At 54.1% G+C, this 19,852-nt stretch overlaps 1 protein-coding gene across 1 annotated transcript in view; it reads left to right on the top strand.

The window, feature by feature from the left end:
* SLC43A1 (solute carrier family 43 member 1) overlaps nt 1-19,852 on the top strand; it is a gene marked incomplete at both ends in the record, with an annotated part of 28,374 nt that extends 8,522 nt beyond the window's left edge. The window contains 13 exons of the mRNA XM_080691460.1: nt 519-687; nt 773-828; nt 932-1,008; nt 5,022-5,114; nt 7,624-7,757; nt 9,291-9,469; nt 10,903-11,049; nt 11,132-11,167; nt 11,341-11,479; nt 14,694-14,835; nt 15,106-15,179; nt 18,056-18,179; nt 19,706-19,852. Coding sequence (XP_080547586.1) covers nt 519-687; nt 773-828; nt 932-1,008; nt 5,022-5,114; nt 7,624-7,757; nt 9,291-9,469; nt 10,903-11,049; nt 11,132-11,167; nt 11,341-11,479; nt 14,694-14,835; nt 15,106-15,179; nt 18,056-18,179; nt 19,706-19,852 — 1,517 coding nt within the window. The remainder of the gene's footprint in view (nt 1-518; nt 688-772; nt 829-931; nt 1,009-5,021; nt 5,115-7,623; nt 7,758-9,290; nt 9,470-10,902; nt 11,050-11,131; nt 11,168-11,340; nt 11,480-14,693; nt 14,836-15,105; nt 15,180-18,055; nt 18,180-19,705) is intronic.

Below are 19,852 nucleotides of genomic sequence, written 5' to 3'. Positions count from 1 at the left end.
TAAATCACCACCCATTTGCTCCCTGTCATCTCAGCCCCGAGAGAGCTGCGCCTCTTAACCGTGGAATCCGTAACACCTGTTTCAGGAGCACCTCCCCGGGGCCTGCGCTGTGCAGAGCTCCTTCTTCACTGTCTGGGGCTGAGGCGTCCCAAGGAGCCTGTGGCTTAGGCATCCCCTGCTCCTGTTTACAGGCAAGGGGTCTGAGGCTTCCGCAGGGACGGCTGCTTGTCCAAAGCGGCACTGCTTGCGGCTGGTGGTGGGAATGGAGACCTTGCTCTGTCTGCCTCCCAGGTGCATCCTGCGTTTGCCCTTGGTAGCGCTGCCTCCTAATAAATGGGAGGGTGAGCCGGATGTGGTGGCACAAGCCAGGGAGTCCAGTATTTGGGAAGCTGAGACTGAAGGATTGCAGGTTGGAGGCCAGCCTCGCAGAGGCACCTAGGTTGATTCAGATCAGTGGCCTGGGATTGGAAGGCAGGCCCCCTGGCCCTGGGTGCTGAACCCTCCCTTCCCCCTCTCAGCTGAGAACTCCACCAACACCACCCAGCCCCGGTGGCCCAGCTGCGACCAGCAGGACGAGATGCTCAACCTGGGCTTCACCATCGGCTCCTTCCTGCTCAGTGCCACCACCCTGCCGCTGGGCATCCTCATGGACCGCTTCGGGCCCCGGCCCCTCCGGCTCGTTGGCAGGTACGATGGTGGGGCTGCGGGAGCTGAGGGCGGGGTGGGTGCTGCTAGCTGGCAGGTCGCAGTCAGCCCTGCCCCTTCCCCACAGCGCCTGTTTCGCAGCATCCTGTACCCTGATGGCCTTGGCCTCTCGGGACCCCGAAGGTGAGCCGTCTAGCCTCTTGGGTGGGATGGAGGCAGGCAGTTCCCCTGGCTCCTGTCCCGCACAGCTCCCTCAGTGTCCTCACCTGCCTCTCTCTCTCCCCAGTTCTGTCTCCATTGATATTCCTGGCGCTGTCCCTGAATGGGTTTGCTGGGATCTGCCTAACCTTCACCTCTCTCACTGTGAGTACGGCAGCGGGGCCTGGCCGCAGGGCACCCGGGCAAGGCGTGGGGAGGGGCTCTGCGCAGGTGGCGGCCGAGGGTGGTGTGCCGGCAGTCTGGGGCCTGTGTGTGCGCTGGGAGCCTCCGTCCAGCACAACAGGACTGAGAACGTGTTCACTTTCCAGGAGCTTCCATTTAGACAACTCAATAAGCAAGGTTAAGAAATTATGTCAGAGAAAGACTCTGGGCACTGATCCACTGTGTGATCTTGAAAAACCCCTTAACCACACTGAGCCTCCGTTTCCTCGGCTGGAATGGACATGTACCACCGGGGTTTGTTGCAAAGACCAGAGAGAGACTTAGGGAATAAAGGTAGAAGCAGAGCTCGGCGTGGTGGCGCACGCTTGTAATTCCAGCATTCGGGAGGTAGAGACTGGAGGATCGCGGTTCGCGGACAGCCTCAGCTACTTAGCGAGGCTTTTTGCAACTCAGTGAGACCCTGTTTCAAAATAGAGACTAAAAAATAGGTCTGGGACTGTAGCTGGAGGTACAATACCCCTGGGTTCTGTCCACGGTACTGGAAAAAAAATTATGTCAGGTGGGCGTGCCCGTGCACACACACTTGGGAGGCTGAGGCAGGGGAATCAAAGGTCTGAGGCCTGATCTAGCAAGATAGCAAGACCCTTGGCAGCTAAGAGAGACCCTGTTTCAAAATTAAAAGGGCCGAGCCGGGCGTGGTGGCGCACGCGTGTAATCCCAGCATTCGGGAGGCTGAGACCGAAGGGTCGTGGTTTGCGGACAGCCTCAGCTACTTAGGCTTTCTGCAACTTAGTGAGAACCTGTTTCAAAATAAAGAATAAAAAATAGGGCAGAGGGTATAGCTTGGAGGTCAAATGTCCCTGGGTTTCATCCCCAGAGCCGCCAAAAAATAAAAATAAAAAATAAAAATAAATTAAAAGGACTAAAAAATAGGGCTGGCAGTGTAGCTTGGAGGTACAATGCTTTTGGGTTCCGTCCCCAGTACTGCAAATAAGTAAATAAGCAAACAAATAAATAAATAAATAAATAAAAAGGGCTGGGTGTGTAGCTCTGAGGTAGAATGCCCCCAAATTCAATGCCAAGTACCAGGTAAATAAAGTCATTGGTCATGAGTGCTATAAAGAAAGTTAAATTGGGTAATGGGAGGGTGGTGGGAGGGAGCGACTTGAGGGGTGTGTGTGTGTGTGTGTGTGTGTGTGTGTGTGAGAATCATGCTGGTCCATGTGAAAGAGCGCAAGCGGCTAAGCGCGTTTGTGAAGTTGAATTATATGAAATTGCCAACACTTGATCATGCCGTCCCACAAAACTGGCTTTTTCACGTGTCTCCACCTATTTCAGATGTGCGTGAGCTGTGTTTGTCTAAGTGTATATGTTTGTGTATATGAGCATATGGGTTAAAGGCTTAGGAGTGGCCCAGGAGGGGGTGGCGGTGGGTGGCCCAGGCCGACGTCTTTGGGTTGTTTATCTCTGATGCGGCCAAACTGGGTGTTTTTGGCTGAATTTCTCTTCACCCCAGCAGCCGCCTTTAATTCCAGCTGGGGACATTTCACAACTCTCCAGGAAGCGGATCCCTTCCCGCTGTGCATCTTGGCTCAGGTCCCTAAGTCCCTTCTCCCTGGGGGTGAGGCTAGCTAGACCTTGGACCCTGCCAGGGCCAGCCTGGGGGCTCGGCCAGCAGCCCGCCCGCCGCTTCGCTCAGCGCCCCGCCAGTAACCTTCAGCCAATGGGAGGGCCCGGCCCGGCCCCGCCCCCGGCCCCGCCCCTGCACTCTGGCCCCGCCCCGGCCCGTGCTTTGCTAGGGCCGGGACGTCCAGTGCAGCGACCCCGAAGTTATTGGCCTCAGCTGCTGCCCAACGCAGCCCGCCAGCCGGGTCCGCCCGCGGGTAGCCCGGCCGGCCCTGAGCTCCCTCCCCTGCCGTCCTTGGCGGCGTGCCTGGCAGGTAGAGGGTGCCAGCGAAACCTCTGCCTGAGTGGGGGCCAACTTGGCTTCATTCCCTTAAGGGGAGGGGGGAGGACAAGTCAGTTCTGTGTGCAGAGATCCTGCCTTCTCAGCGATTCCAGGTCCCTCCCCTGAGCCTGGGTTTCCTCCACAGTGGAGAGTTTAGGCTCTGTGTGGCATATAAAGCCCTTCCCAGCTTTGGGATTCCGAGATCTGGGGAGGTTGACAGGTGTAAGCCAAGGACTTTGCCTTCCCATCCGCTGGGGCCTGGGGCAGGCCCGTGAAGAGGTCCATAAAATCAATGAATTCTTTTTTTTTTTTTTTTTTTTTTGGTGGTACTGGGGTTCCTGGAAGCCCTTCTACCTCCGGGCTACACTCCCAGACCTATTTTATATATTTTTTTCATTTGGAAACAGGGTCTCTTTCCGAACCAGCGGGATCCTCCTGTCTCCGCCTCCCAAGTCTCCGCCTCCCGTGCGCGGGGATTACAAGCGTGCGCCACCACGCCTGGCTCACTGAATTCTTTGCTAGTGGGAGTTCTGGGCCGCCTCTGTGCGTCACTGCCGCCCCTCTGCCGAGCTCCTGCCCCTGCCCCCTTAGTCTGGTTTTACCTCCCTGGCTTTTCCCATAATCTGGTTCAGTAGAAGCTGTGGGCTGGAGTGCTTGGGGCGCAAGGCTTACCGGGCATCGTCATGTTTTAGGGTCAGCCGCGGACACAGCCTGGGTAAGGCTGGGGTGACCAGAAGGGGAGAGAGTCCCCAACAGGCTGTGAACGCATACATTTCTTCCCTTCTTAGCTTCAATTTCTCATCTGTGAAGTGAGTTGGACTAGACCAGTGTTTCATCTCTTTCTTTTCTTTACTTTTTTTTGTACTGTGGCTAGAACGCAGGGGCATTCTACCTCTGAGTTACACCCTTAGGCCCCTGCCCCCATTTTGTTGTTGTTGTTGTTGTTATTATTATTATTATTATTATTATTATTATTAATTATTTTATGGTGCTGAGGATTGAACCCAGGAGCATTCTACCTCTGGGCCACACCCGCAGTCCTATTTTATTATTTATTTATTTTTATTTGGAAATAGGGTGCAGATAAGTTGCAAAGGGCCTTACTAGATCTGAGGCTGGCTTTGAGTCTGTGATCCTCCTGTCTCAGCCTCCCAAGTACTGAGATTACAGGCATGCACCACCATGCCCGGCTCATCCCCCAGCTCTTTTTATTTTTTAATCTTCAAACAGGGTCTCACTAAATTGCTGAGGGTCTGGCTAAGTTGCTGAGGCTGGCCTTGAACCTGTGGTCCTCCTGTCTTAGCCTCCCAAGTATAGGAATTACAGGCATGCACCACCGAGCCTGGCTTAGACCAGTGTTTCTTTTTCTTTTCTTTTCCTCTTTCTTTCCTTCTTTCTTTCTTCCTTTCTTCCTTTCTTTCTTTTATTTTCTTTGGTGGTACTGGGGTTCCTGGAAACCATTCTTCCTCTGGGCTACACTCCCAGACCCATTTTTAAAAATATTTTTATTTGGAAACAGGGTCTCTTAAGCCAGCGAGGTTGGCTTCGAACTTTCTGTGCAATCCTCCTGTCTCCGCCTCCCAAGTGCGGGGATTACAAGTGTGTGCCACCACGCCCGGCAAGCCCAGTGTTTCTTAACACCTGTTCCATGGGATATCTAGAGGTAGTGTCACACAATAAAGGGGTTTCATAAACAACACATTTTTGTGTAAGCCTGGAATTAAACAAAATTAACAAGATTTCTCTTTGAGGCCGTTTCTGGGAAATGTTTAGGTGGTAAAGTATTGTGAACGCGTCAGAGTAGGTTAGAGTACAGTTTTCCCACATTGATTTTGCCTTGGAACGTTTTTCGGGCGGATACATGGGATGAAACCCAGGGCCTCACACGTGCCGGGCAAGCGCTCTACCGCTGAGCGACACCCCCAGCCTGGGACTGGCGGTGGCATGTCTGGGGGCCATCCTTCCTGGAGCGCACACTAGACTCTGGCCAGGGTGCCCTGGGAGATGTCAGGACATCCCCAGCTCACCGCCCGCTCTCTTCTCTCAGCTGCCCAACATGTTTGGGAACCTGCGCTCCACGTTCATGGCCCTCATGATTGGCTCCTACGCCTCGTCAGCCATCACGTTCCCAGGAATCAAGGTATGGTGGCTCTTGAAGGGCGGGTGAGGTCGCCGGGGTCGCCTTTTTGCCTTGGGTGGGTGGTGTCTAGGGACCCAGTTCCCACCTGTCACAGGTCGGGTGCCGCCATGGTGTGGAAGGGCTCCGACTCCGCCCCGTGGGTCTGACTTCTCCGCTCTGCTCCTCCCTCACCGACGTCCCACGGAGGCCTTCCTCCTGCCCTGGGCGGAGCTCGCTTCCTCAGCCGGTCTCCCTGCCTCTGATCGGTCCTTTTTTCACACTGCGTTCACATGGCTTCCAGAGTAATCCTAGAGAGAGCGCTGGCTCGCAGGCTCCCTGTAAAGCTTCAGTGGTTTTGCTTTAGTGACAGGATCGAGTTCATTCAACCCCTTCACAGGCGGTCGAGGTTGCTGACTGTCTGGCCTCATCCAACCTTGTGGGCATCTCCCTTCCAGAGAGGCCCAGTGACTTGGCCCAGAGTCACAAAGTGTTTCTGTGCCAGGACAGATCATGTACAGGTCAGCGCTCAGCACGGTGGACCTGGGAGCCAGGGGGCCTGATTTTAGCTTGGGCCAGCTCAAGGCCTCCGTCGTGTGGCATCGAAGTATTCCTCCGACCGGGCTTTGATTTGTCCCTCAAATCCCACTGTGGGCGGCTAATTTGTTAGCTTAGAAGACCCCATAAGGGGAGAGGACACCAAGTATAGTTTAAATGTATACCATTTATGTTCAATAAAAAAATGTGTTTAATAAAAAAAAAGAAGGCCCCATAGAAGCCAAGTGTGGTGGCCCACACTTGTGATCCCAGCATTTGGGGGGCTGAGATAGGAGGATTGTAGGTTCCAGGCCAGCCTCAGCAACTTAGCGATGCCATCAGCAACTCCACGAGACCCTGTTTCAAAATAAAAAAATAAAATAAAATAGGGTCGGGGTGTAGCTCGGAGGTAGCATGCCCCTGGGTGCAGTCTCCAGGAACACACATGTTCATACGTGTGTATACACACACACACACACACACACACGGCCCTAAAGAGGTTTTTTTGTTTTGTTTTGTTTTTGCAGTACTGGGAATTGAACCCAGGGTCATTCTAACTTCAAGCTTCACCCCAGCCCTATTATTATTATTTTTTTTTGTGTGTGGTACTGAGGATGGTACCCAGGGCCATTCTACCTCTGAGCTACACCCAGCCCTTTTTTTTATTCTTTATTTTGAAACAGGGTCTCACTGAGTTGCAGAGGGCCTCACTAAGTAGCTGAGGCTGTCTGCAAACCGTGATCCTCTGGTCTCAGCCTCCCGAATGCTGGGATTACAAGCGTGTGCCACCACGCTCAGCTCTTTATTCTTTATTCTTTTTCATTTATTATTATTATTTTTGTGTGTGTGGTACTGGGGTTCCTGGAAGCCCTTCTACCTCCAGGCTATACTCCCAGACCTATTTTATACTTTTTATTTGGAAACAGGGTCTCTTAAGCCAGCAAGGCTGGCTTCGAACCTGCGCGATCCTCCTGTCTCCACCTCCCAAGCGCAGGGATTACAAGCGTGCGCCACCACGCCCGGCTTTATTCTTTATTTTGAAACAGGGTTTCACTAAGTTAGGGAGAGCCTCACTAAACTGAGGCTGGCTGTGAACCTGTGATCCTCTGTCTCAGCCTCCCAAGTACTGGGGTTATGTACATGGGACACCACGCCTGGCCCCCACAGGAGTATAAAAGTGCAGGGGTGAGCTTGAGGAGCCAGGTCTTGCCTCTCCACATTTGAGGGGGATGACTCTTCCCAAGGAAGGAAGGAGCCCCAAGGCTGCGGAGTAGCAGAGGGGTCTCCCAGGCAGCAGCTGAGCTCCGACCAGGAGCCTGGCAGTCATCCCTGGCAGAGGGTAGCAGCGAGAACCAGAGGAGCAACTGACCCCATGCACAAGAGCTTCTCCCACCAGAGGTGCTGATGCATTGCACAGAGTCCTAGGCAATTCAGAACCTATTTGACGCGGGGTCAGGAGGCTGGAGGCAGAGCACTAGCACGCCCCGCCTTGGTGCACCTGGAAGCACCTGTGAAAGGTGAGATCGGCTTCTCAGGTTGGGTTTACCTTTCCCCCAGGGAACATGCCAGGAAGGGACAGGATAAACACTTTGTTGGGCGTGATAAACCTGGAGAATTAGTGGGTTTTTTTTTTTGTACACGATATGAAATAATATGAAGACAGGACCATTTATAGGGTCAGAGGCAAAAATGTGTGTGTCTGTTCTAGATAATAATTGAGATTTCCAAGACGTATTGCGTGAGTAGCCAGCAGCTTCAGCACTTTTGGGGAGATTATTCCGTACTTCTTTTGGGGGGACTTGGGTGAAGGAGGAAGAGGAATGGTGGGGTCTTGGAGTAGGGATCTGACTTAATTTCTCACTTTGGTTTTCTCATCTGCAAATTTGGTACAAGGAGCAGGGTGGAAGAGACTGTAAGACCTCCGAGGCCTGGGATCTGCCTCTGTGGGGCCCAGGGCCAAGCAGCCTCCTCCATGGACTGTCCCTCTCCCCCACAGCTGGTCTACGATGCCGGTGTTTCCTTTATGGTTATCATGTTCACCTGGTCTGGCCTGGCCTGCCTGATCTTTCTGAACTGTGCCCTCAACTGGCCCGTGGAAGCCTTCCCTGCCCCAGAAGAAATCGCTTACATGTGAGTGGGTGGAGCTGGGGCCCTGGAGTGGGGGGGACTCCCTGTGTTGCAGGGAGGGAGGTGAGGGTCGTGGTAATGGACAGAGAGACCTGCGTTTGGAGCCCAGCTTTGTTTTCTCATCTGGAGAGCCGACCTGATCCTACCTACTCACAGGTGTTTTTAGTTTGGGCATTGGGGATTGACCCCAGGGGCATTCTACCTCTGAGCTATACCCCAGCCCTATTTTAGTATTTATTTATTTATTTATTGTACTGGGGATGGAACCCAGGGGCATTCTACCTCTGAGCTACACCCCCAGCCCTATTTTTCATTCTTTATTTTGAAACAGGGTCACACTGACTTGCAAAGGGCCTCACTAAGTAGCCGAGGCTGTCGCAAACTGCAATGCTCCCGTCTCAGCCTCCCAGATGCTGGGATTACAAGCGTGTGCCACCATGCCCGGGTTTATTTTTTATTTCGAAACAAGGTCTCACTAAGTTGCTGAGGACCTCGCTAACTGGCTGACACTGGCCTTGAACCTGCGAATCTCCCATCTCAACCTTCCAAGTACTGACATTACAGGCGTGTGCCACTGTGCCCGGCTCACAGGTGTTTTTAAGTAACAGAGCCAGCATATAACAGGTGGCCAGAACATGGTGGCTGTTGTCATTCCTGAGTTTGGAGAGATCAGAGTAGGAGGCATCCCAGCAGTAGTGTCAGTTGCTATGTGGACCCAGAAGAGAGGATGTAAACAAACCCGGCTTTCCGCTTTTTGTGGGGTAGCCTGGATTCCAGTGGTTTCCAACCCCCTTTCCATTCAGCGGGGTCAGAGCTGCTGCTCCGTCACCAGGCACCTCGGGTGGCAGTCTCGCAGCTGACGTCTACTGTATGCCAGGCACTGTACTTAGCCCCCAGACCATTCTCAAATAGCAAACTGGTTTCATCATTAACTTCATTAATCACAAAAGTACAGAGAGCAAAGTAACTTTCTGAAGGTCATGCCAGTGAAGACGGGGTGCATCTAAGGCTGGCATTGCGCTGAGTGCAGTCTTGAATTCTTTTTTTTTTTTTTTTTTTTGCCAGTCTGGGGATGGAACCTAGGGGCATTTGACCTCTGAGCTACACTCCCTGCCCTACTTTTTTTATTTTTTAAAATTTGAAACAGGGTCTCACTAAATTGTGGAGGGCCTCACTAAGTAGCTAAGGCTGTCCGCGAACTGAACCGCGATCCTCTGGTCTCAGCCTCCGGAATGCTGGGATTACAGGCATGCGCCACCACGCCCGGCCAGAGTGAATTCTCCATGCCCTTATTCGTAGGAACAGCCCAAGTGAAAAGGACTCACTCGCCCTCCATTTGCTGGGTTGCTTGCATGCGCGCGCCCCAGGTCAGGCTCTGGGCCCCGAGATGGGTCCTGCCTTAGGGAGCTTTCTGGGCCTGTCAGGGCTAGGTATAGGGGTGCTCAGCACCCTCGGGACAGGCTGGGATGGCTGCGAGAGGTTGGGGGTGGGCTCCGCATGGCTGGTTCCCACCAGCTCCGACCTGGCTGCCCGCAGGAAGAAGGTTAAGCTCATCGGGCTGGCCTTGGACCACAAGGTCACAGGTGACCGTTTCTACACCCACGTGACAGTCGTGGGTCAGCGGCTGAGCCAGAAGGCCCCCAGCCTGGAGGACGGGGCCGACGCCTTCATCTCATCTCAGGATGTTCAGAGCACCCCGGACGGCCTTCCTGAGAGTGAGTGTCGGGCCAAGGTGCCAGCCTTCGGGGCGGGGAGGGTGCGTCCCACGCTTAGGGTGCACTGAGGCCTGAGTATTCAGTCGCAGCCCTCCTCGCTCCCCACAGCACCCCACAGTGCAGGAGAGGCAGACACCTCCACTACAGACGGGGAAGTCAAAGCTAAGAGCCCTGGGAAGCTGAGGAAGGGGGAGGAGGAACTTCCAGAAGGGGACAAAATCTCCTGGCGTGGGGCAGTGGGTTTCCTCAGAGCCCCCTGCAAATCCCTGAGCCTGTTGGGTCAGGTGCAGCCTCAGGCAGGTGCCTGCCAATACCTGGCTGCCCGGCGCCCCCTGCTGGACGCAGGAGGCTCTGCACCCACCTGCCTGGTCCACTTCCCAAGGTAGCTCAGATCTTGGGACTGTGGGCTCTGTGGTTAGGGGAGTGAGGAGCTGAGGGTTTAGGCCCTGCTCCCTCTGTATAGGCTGTGTGACTCAGGTGGATCTCTTCCCTGGCTCTCACCTCCCACATTTCCTAAACCGGCACTAATAACACCCACCCAACAGGAAGTTAGTTGTCAGGACTGGCTGACGCCATGGACGAGAAAGCTCTTTGTAAAGTGACAGATGGCTACAGTTACGAGGGCGGCCATCTCCCCTGTGCTCACAGGACAGGGCCAGAGGCGACCACTTGCAGCCCGTGAGCTCGGGTGGTCACTCGCTTATCTGTCTGAGATACAGCATCCTCATCTATAAAATACAGCCGAGAGCTGGGTGTGGCGGCGTGACCTTGTGGTCCCAGCCGACAACGACGGGGAGGCGGGAGGATCACTTGGGCCCAGGAGTTCGAGAAAAAGCCTGGGCAACAGAGCAAGACCTATCATAAATAAATAAATAAATAAATAAATAAATAAATAAATAAATAAAAAGGCAAGAGAAGCAGGGCATGGTGGCGCACGCTTGTAATCCCAGCATTCGGGAGGCTGAGACAGGAGGATCGCGGTTCGCAGCCAGCCTCAGCTACTTAGTGAGGCCCTCTGCAACTCAGTGAGACCGTGTTTCAAAAATAAAATAAAAAATAGAACTGGGGGTGTAGCTCAGAGGTTGAATGCCCCCTGGATTCCATCCCCATTACTGCAAAAAAAAAAAAAAAAAAAAAAAAAAAAGGAGAGAAGGTTGTTTTAAGATTTGATTCACAGGGCTAATACATGTCATGTGTGTAGCTCTTAGTAAGTGCTCCGGAGTTTCCGTCACCACACAAGCATAGGACGGGTATCCAGAGATCACCTAAAGGTGCTCTGTGGAGACAGCTCTGTGGGCAGGAGGCGGGTGAGGCCGAACTTCTGGCCTCTGAAGAACCCAGCTCTCCGGATCCCCACGGTCCTTCAGGGGCTGGGGCAGTCAGAGCCCAGGGGAAGGTCTGAGGCTCAGGGGAGCCCCCTGCTGTCTCCCCAGAGTCTACCCCCTTCCGCAAGAGCCTCACCTCCCCCATTTTCCTGTGGAGCCTCCTCACCATGGGCATGACCCAACTTCGAGTCATCTTCTACATGGCCGCCATGAACAAGATGCTGGAATACATCCTGACCGGGGGCCAGCAGCACGGTGAGGCACGGCGAGTCCCGGGGCCGGGGCCGGGGGTGCAGCCCGCCTGCCTGCCCTCACCACGTCTTCCCTCCTCCCGCAGAGACCACTGAGCTGAGACAGAAGGTGCCGGAGACAGGTAGGGGCCGGAGGCAGAGCCCTGGGGCTGGGGTTGCTCTGGGCTGAGAGCCTCTTTGCTGATAACTCTGGGGGTCTGAGGACCGAGGGAGGCTAGTGGGCGCTTCCTGCCCTTGCTGGGCGTGGGCCGCAGTGCGGCCGCTGGCATCCTGACCCCCTTCCCTTCCCGCCCAGTTGGGTTCTACACTTCCATCTTTGGGGCCATGCAGCTGCTGTGCCTCCTTACCTGCCCCCTCATTGGCTACCTCATGGACTGGCGGATCAAGGACTGCGTGGACATCCCGACTGAGGGCCCCGCCCTCGGAGACCCCAGGTGACCCCCCGGGGATGGTGGTAGCAAGTGAGCAGGTGGAGGTTTTTATTTTCCGGTGCTTGCTTATCTAGTCTCTTATTTCGCTCCCCGAGGGGCCTGGGAAGGGCAAAGACACCGCCCCGCTTTTTTGCTACTGGGGTTTGAACCCAGGGGCATTCTGCTTCCAAGCTACATCCCCAGCCGTATTTTTTTTTTTTTTTTTTTTTTTGCGGGGGAGGGAAACAGGGGCTTGCTAGGTTGCTGAGAGCCTTGCTAAGTGGCTGAGGCTGGCTTTGAACCCACGATCCTCCTGTCTCAGCCTCCCGAGTGCTGGGATTACAGGTGTGCGTCACCACTCCCGGCTGACACCCCTCCACTTTACAGATGTTAAAAGTGAGGGGAGGCCGGGCGTGGTGGCGCACACTTGTAATCCCCGCGCTTGGGAGGCAGAGACAGGAGGATCGCGCGGGTTCAAAGCCAGCCACGCGCGCTGGCTTAGGAGACCCTGTTTCCTAATATAAAATGTAAAAATAGGTCTGGGAGTGTAGCCCGGAGGTAGAAGGGCTTCCAGGAACCCCAGTACCACCAAAAAAAAAAAAAAAAAAAAGTGAGGGGAGCAGGGCCAGGGCTTGTCTGGTTCTGAGAACAGCTAACACTGAGTGCTGAGCGTGCGCGAGGCGCCCGGTGTGGGCTGCCTGCCCTGCCGTGGCTCTCTCGGGTGGGGATGTCATGGTCTTCACGTGAAGAGGAGGAACCTCGTTGTTTTCACAGGGTTACAGGGCTACGTAGCTGGCCCAGGCTCACACAGCAGGCTCCTGAAGTCATGCCATTCAGGGATTACCCCAAGGCCTTCTTCACCCGCTGAGTCCCAAGTTTTCAGTTCTGAGAATATTTCAATGAAATTGACACAGGTGTATTAAAATAAGTTGGAATTCATATTCCAGAGCTTATATAGCCCTTATACATATTTTATTTTTATTTTTATTTTTTATTTTTTGCGGGTCTGGGGCTGGAACCCAGAGGCATTTGACCTCCGAGCTATAACCCCTGTCCATTTTTTTTTTTAAATTTTTTATTTTGAAACAGGGTCTCACTGAGTTGTGAAGGGCCTAAGTAGCTGAGGCTGTCCGCGAACCATAAAAAAAAACCACCAAAAAAATAAAAATAAAAAAATAAAAAATAGAGCTGGGGTATGGTTTGGAGGTAGAATGCCATGGGCCTCCAAGTTACACCCCTAAGTACACATCTAGTCCTTTTTATTTTTTGTTTTAAAAGAGGCTCACTAAGTTACTGAGAGTCTAAGTTTGCTGAGGCTGGTCTTGAATCTAATTCTTCTGTCTGAGCTCCCTACAGTGGTGTGCTATCACACTCAGCTAATTTAAATTTTTGTTTTGTTTTGTTTTGTTTTTGGTGGTACTGGGGATGGAACCCTTCTACCTCCGGGCTACACTCCCAGACCTATTTTACATTTTTATTTGGAAACAGGGTCTCTTAAGCCAGCGCGGCTGGCTTCGAACCTGCGCGATCCTCCTGCCTCCGCCTCCCAAGCGCGGGGATGACAAGCGTGCGCCACCACGCCTGACTAATTTAAGTTTTTTATGGGGACATTGAGGCCTAATGGGTTAAGGGTAGAGGGAGGTGGAACTGGCATATTAGGGATCTATTGCTGTAAGACAGATGACGCCATCCGTAAGAAACAAACATTTGTCATCTCATACGTTTCCTGGGAGCTGGGAGCCTGGGATTGACTCAGCTGGATGATTCTGACAAGGGTCTTTCATAAGGCGGGGTCAAGCGAGGGGGCGGGGCAGATGGTGGCCGGCTTTCTTGAGAGAGAGGCCAAGACAGAGCTGCATTGTCTTTCACAGCAGAATCTCAGAAGCAACAGGCATGGCTTCTGTTACATTCAGCCGCCCTGGGATGGTGGGGCAGGGGCCCGTGGGAGTGGGGGGTGGGGCAGGAGTCACTGCGACATATTCTTTGTGTGTGTGTGGGGGGGGGGGTACTGGGGGTGGAACCCAGGGCTATTCTACCTCCAAGCCACACCCGCAGCCCTTTTTCTTTGGAAACACGGTCTTGCTAAATCCCTGAAGCTGGCCTTGAAACTGCAACCCTCCCGCCTCTGCCTCCTAAGCACTGGGAACACGGGTCTGCGCCACTGCGCTCAGTTGGCTTTTGGTCTGTTTTGCGTTGATCCAAATCGTCCCCATTTGTCCCGATGTCAGAGGGCCTCCAGGAGCGTCGTCATCTAAGGAGCGGTCCGTCCATTGGCTTCCCTCCCTGCCAGCGGTGCCCAGCCTTCCCGTTACCCTCTGCTCCTGATGGCCAGGATAGACGGGCAGGCTGCCCTCACCCGAGCCCACTGACCTCTCTCCTGTGCTGGCGTTGGAGCCCTTGATCGTGCCAAAAGGAGGAGGTGGCTGGGCACGCGGGAGCCGAGCTGGCCCCAGAACGGCACGTGCTTCTGTCCTGGCCGGTGTGAGAGCCGGCGGGAGACCACCCATCTTTGCCACCCTTCTTGTTCTTTATTCTTCATTATGCACGGGAAACACCCAGGACACCTCGAGTGCACGCTCCTGGGCCTCTCTGAGGTTTTGCAGAGCCTGGACCCAGGCCTGTGAGTCTGCGTTTAGGTACTGGGGCTTGAATCCATGAGCGTTCTACCTCTGAGCTGCACTCCCAGCCCCCCTCTTTTGGGGTACTGGGGATGGAACCCAGGGGCATTGTACCTCCAAGCTACAACCCCAGCCCTGCATTTTAGTCGTTATTTTGAAACAGTCTCACCGAGTTGCAAAGGGCCCCGCTAAGTAGCTGAGGCCGTCCTCTCAAATGTTAGGATTACAAGTCCTCTCAAATGTCAGCCTCTCAAATGTTAGGATTACGAGTGGGTGCCACCACGCCCGAACCTTTTTTATTTATTTGGAAACAGGATCTCACTAAATTGCTGAGGCTGAACCTCTAGCCTGTGATCCTCCAGCCTCAGCCTCCCAAGTACTGGGATTACAGGCATGCACCACCACACCCAGCTGAATCTGCGTTTGAAGAAGTCCCTCTTAGTGCTCTTGGAGTTGGTTGGGGGGACCCCGCTTTGAGAAACACGGCATTGAAGAAACAGCACCCTGCTTTTTCTGCTGCCCCAAGGCTGGAGGCTCGTCCGCGGGGGTGTGATCAGGCCGAGAAGCGGGAGCATCCGGGGAGGTCGAGGCAGGGCCCAGTGACTGTCTTCCCTCCTCAGGGACGGGGCTGCCACCAAGCGCAGCAGACCGCGTTACCGCAAGATCCAGAAACTCACCAACGCCATCAACGCCTTCACCCTGACCAACTTCCTGCTCGTGGGTTTCGGCGTCACCTGCCTTATCAGCAACTTACACCTCCAGGTGCCGGCCTCCATCTGGGTCTCTGCACCCTCCCAGCCTCCCAAGCCTCCCCCTATGGGGCCTCTACCCGCTGCTGCCTCCAGGAGGCACGGTGCTCGTCCCCCGGCCTGGCTCTATGTCCCGGGTTCTCCTTAACTAGTGGACTGGGCTGGTGGGGTCCCGGCGGGGTGGGGGTGTGTATATGGCTGGTGAGGCCCCCCGTCCCTCTGCACCCTGCGCCCGTCCTCCTGCCTGACGCTCCCTCCTAATCCCCCTGGTTTTTGGTTTCAGTACGTGACCTTTGTCCTGCACACCGTGGTTCGAGGTTTCTTCCACTCGGCCTGCGGAGGCCTCTATGCTGCAGTGTGAGTTTGGGCTGCACGGTCTCCCTGACCTTTGCCCCCATGGCAGGGCAGAGGCAGAAGGGCCCTTACAGCTCTCCATTCACCTCTGCACCCCCCCCCCAAGGCTGGCATCTCAGAGCCCGTGGGGATCTGGGGAGACATCTGCTCCCTCTCTGGGCCCCTCTAGCGACGGGGAGCTCACTACCGCAAAGGAAGCTTCCCCACTACCGGGAGAATCCTACCTTCAGAAGTCTTTCGAACCCAGGGGCATTCTGCCTCTGAGCTATACCCTTAGCCAAAAAACGGTCTCACTGAGTTGCCGAAGGTCTCACTAAGTTGCTGAGGCTGTCCTTGAACTTGGTATCCTCCCCATCTGAGTCTCCCAAGTATTGGGATTACAGGCATGTGGCACTGTGTACAACTAAGACAGCCTTTTTCTGTCTTTCCTTTCCTTTTCTTCTTTCTTTTCTTTTCTTTTGTGGCACTGAATCCAGGGGTATTCTACCTCTGGGCTAAACCCCCAGCCTTATTTATTTATTTTTATTTATTTTTATTTATTTATTTATTTTTGTGGTTCTGGGGTGGAACCTCTACCTCCGAGCTACACCCCAGCCCTATTTTTTTCTTTATTTAATTTTTTAATTTTGTGTGTGTGTGTGTGTGTGTGTGTGTTACTGGGGTTCCTGGAAACCCTTCTACCTTCGGGCTAAACTCCCAGACCTATTTTTTATTATTTTTTTATTTTTTTGGAAACAGGGTCTCTTAAACCAGCGCAGCTGGCTTCGAACCTGAGTGATCCTCCTGTCTCCGCCTCCCAAGCGCGGGGATTACAAGTGCGCCTCACCACGCCCGGCTTTATTCTTTATTTTGAAACAGGGCCTCACTGAGTTGCAGAGGGCCTCACTAAGTAGCTGAGGCTGTCCGTGAACCGCGATCCTCCTGTTTCAGCCTCCCAAATGCTGGGATGACAAGCGTGCGCCACCACGCCCGGCTTTATTTTTATGTTGACACAGGGTTTCGCTAGGTTGGTGAGAGTCTCATTTCTTCCTGAGGCTGTCCTCCAACCCGTGACCCTCCCATCTCAGCCTCCCAAGCACAGGGGTTACAGGCCTGGGCCAGTGCGCCCGGCTGGGACAGCCTTTTCTTTGTGACTTCCCTTCTCCGCATTGAACAGCCCCAGCTCCCTTTCTATCCACTGCTAGGCCTGCGGAGAGACGCCCCTGCATGGGGGACGGAGATCAAAGGACTTGACGCTAACGATGACAGACCTAGCCATCCCCTGGGCCTGGGCCTCGTCCTGCCAGGCAGGACACTGAGCCTTGCCCTGCGGGAGGCTCACCGCAGCGCCTCTGTCCCAGCAGAGGGCAGCGCCTCCCTGGCTCGTTCAGCCACAACCTTGTAGCCCTGCTGGGTCTTCTCTTCCTCCCGCTACTCCACGTTCGGTCCATCTGCGGTCCTGCCAGCTGCGTGGCCCACTCCACGCTCCCTTTACCCTGCATCTGGCTCTGCCGGCCTTCCAGCAGCCCTGGCACGTGACCCTCATCTCCAGCATGGGCCGAGGCAGCAGCCTCCATGTGGTCCCCCCCCCGGCCAGCCCCGGCTCTCCCAGGCCCTGCCCTCCCCTCCCTCCCTCCCTCCCTTCTACCTGTGAGTTATACCCCATTCTTTAAATTCATTCATTCATTCATTCATTCATTCATTCATTTAGAAACAGGTTCTCACCCAGTTTCTGAGGCTGGCCTTGAACCTGCAGATCCTCCTGTCTCAGCCTCCCGAGTACTGGGATTACAGGCATGCGTCACCATGCCTGGTTTCTTTTCTGTTTTTTTAAAATGTGGTACCAGGGGAGCTGGGTGGGCATGGTGGTGCACTCTTGTAATCCCAGTACTTGGGAGGCTGAGACAGGAAGATTGTAGATTCTGGCCCTTCGCAATTTAGTGAGACCGTGTTTCAAAATAAAGAATAAAAAAAGAGCGCTAAGGGTATAGCTTGGAGGTAGAATGCCCCTTGGTTCTATCCCCAGTGGTACCACAAAAATAAATAAATAAATAAATAAATAAATAAATAAATAAATAAATGTGGTACCAGGGATTGAACCCGTGACTTTGTACATGCTAGGCAAGCACTCTACCACTAAGCTACATCCCCAGCCCTTCTCATGTTGTTTTGAGACAGAATCTTGTTAAGTTGTCCAGGCTGGCCGTGAACTTGAGATCCTTACGTCTCAGCCTCTCTGGTTGCTGGTATTACAGATGTGTGTCACCATGCCCAACTTCTTCTCAGTTGATTTTTAATTTTTTTGGTACTAGGAATTGAATCCAGGAATATTTTACCTCTGAGCCACACCTCCAGCCCTATTTTATTTTTTATTTTAAAATAGGGCCTTGCTAAATTGCTGAGGCTGGCCTCCAACTTAAAATCCTTCTCTCTCAGCCTCCCAAATCCTAGGATTACAGGCGAGGCCACCCACCGCACCTGACACCTGACAGCTTTTATCTTGTTTACTGTCTGCCCACCACCTGCTGGGGTCAGCACACCACCTCCCCCGGGGCAGGAACCTTTGCCCCTTTAGTACATTGCTTCATTTCCAGCTCCTAGAACATTCCCTGGCACGTAATAGGAGCTCACCAAACACTCGTGGACGGAGTCAAGTGAGCAGCCCTGGGGGGTCCACCGTCCCTGCTATCAGCGGAGGAAGTGGGGTGCAGAGAGACTGAGCTACTTGCATTCAAACACAGACAGGGTGTCAGCGCCCAGCTCGCTGGTCCCGAAGCCACAGCTCGCACCCTCGAGGGCAGGGACCAGAGAGCAGGGCCCGAGCCTGCCCTGCAGGCACCAGCGTGTGCAGAAGCACAGGCCACCGGCCCCTGATTCTCGGCTGCCCCTCTTGCGGACAGGTTCCCATCCAACCACTTCGGGACACTGACGGGTCTGCAGTCCCTCCTCAGCGCCGTGTTCGCCCTGCTCCAGCAGCCGCTCTTTATGGCCATGGTGGGACCCCTGCAAGGAGACCCGTTCTGGGTAAGAGCCTGTGGGCTTGTGGGGGGCAGCGGCTACTTCCTTGGCTGCAGGAGAAGAGGCTGGCGGGGCTTGTGTGGGACTGAAATCCTCCTCACATCTTCAGACCCCTCTCCAAGGGTTCCTGAGCTGGCTGCCTTCGGAAGCCTCTGCCAAATGTTAAAAAGACAGCCCTGCCCCTGGGGAACCAGGGTGGATTAAGCTCTCCTGGGCATTCCCAGTGTTCCAGGCATGCTGTGGGCCCTTTTCCCTTCCTCTTGGAAGGAGGCACTTAGGTTGACATATATACCCGATACCACGAGTTGGGCAGAGTGGGGCGTGAACCAAGCAGAGTCCCTGAGGGCCGCCGTCCCAGGCCTCTCCTCCAGGCTGCCCGTCCCTGCTCCCTTGTCCAGGTTTCACAACCCCTCTGGGTCACCCCGAATGGGCATCCCTATGGCTGCCCCTGCCAGCCCAGAAGGCCTCATTTCAGAGGTAGCCCGACCAGCCTGGCTGGCGCCTCCCTTCTATCCATCCAGAGGGGCCGTACTGCGTGGATGCCGGCTAGACCCTGCCGCTTACAGACGCCGGCCTCCTCGTCTCAGCCGCGTAGTCAGGCTGCTGGACTGAGATGACTGGTGGAACCCGATCGCATCCTCCAAGTGCAAGCTGTCTCTCTTTCGTGTGTGTGCATAGGCCTAGGGATCAAACCCAGGGGCAGTGCACCTCTGAGCACCCTAGCTCTTTTTATTTTTTATTTTTATTTTATTTATTTAGTTTTGCCGTACTGGGGGTGAAACCCAGGGGCATTGTACCTCTGAGCTATACCGCCAGCCCTATTTATTATTTTTATTATTTTTTAATGTGTGGTACTGGGGATGAAACCCAGGGCCATTCTACCTCCGAGCTATACCCCCAGCCCTATTTTTTATTCTTTATTTTATTTTTATTTTTTATTTTTTTGGTGGTACTGGGGTTCCTGGAAGCCTTTCTGCCTCTGGGATACACTCCCACGGGCTACACTCCCAGACCTATTTTTTAACTTTTTTATGTGGAAACAGGATCTCTTAAGCCAGCGAGGCTGGCTCCGAACCAGCGCGATCCTCCTGTCTCCGCCTCCCAAGCGAGGGATTACAAGCGTGCCCCACCACGCCCGGCTTATTCTTTATTTTAAAACGGGGTCTCACTGAGTTGCTAAGGGCCTCACTAAGTAGCTGAGGCTGTGCATGAACGGCAATTGTCCCGTCTCAGCCTCCCAAATGCTGGGATTACAAGTGTGCACCGCCATGCCCGGCTCCTTTTTATTTTTTATTTTGAAGCAGGGTCTCACTAAGTTGCCGAGGCTGGCCGCTAACCTGCGATCCTCCTATCTCAGCCTCCCAGGTACTAGGATTAAAGACTTGAGTCACTATACCCTACTCATATTTGTTATTCTGCCCCAGGAGCTGAAGTAAACGTATGGCCTCCTCCTCCACACAGGACCCTAAAGGCAAGCCCCTGCACTTTCTGAGCAGCTTCTCTGACTTTGTGTCTTTTTCCTTCTCCTGAAGGTGAATCTGGGCCTCCTGATATTCTCCCTGCTGGGATTTCTGCTACCTTCCTACCTCTTCTATTACCGTGGCCGGCTCCAGCGAGAGTATGCGTCCAGCCTGCCGGGCCCACAGAAGGTGCTCAGCGACCCCAGGCTGGCTGCATAG

This window comes from Muscardinus avellanarius (assembly GCF_963383645.1).
Source record: "Muscardinus avellanarius genome assembly, chromosome: 1".
Lineage (NCBI taxonomy): Eukaryota > Metazoa > Chordata > Mammalia > Rodentia > Gliridae > Muscardinus > Muscardinus avellanarius.
The sequence above is the reverse complement of the archived record's forward strand: the minus strand, read 5'-3'. Positions and strand labels throughout refer to the sequence as shown.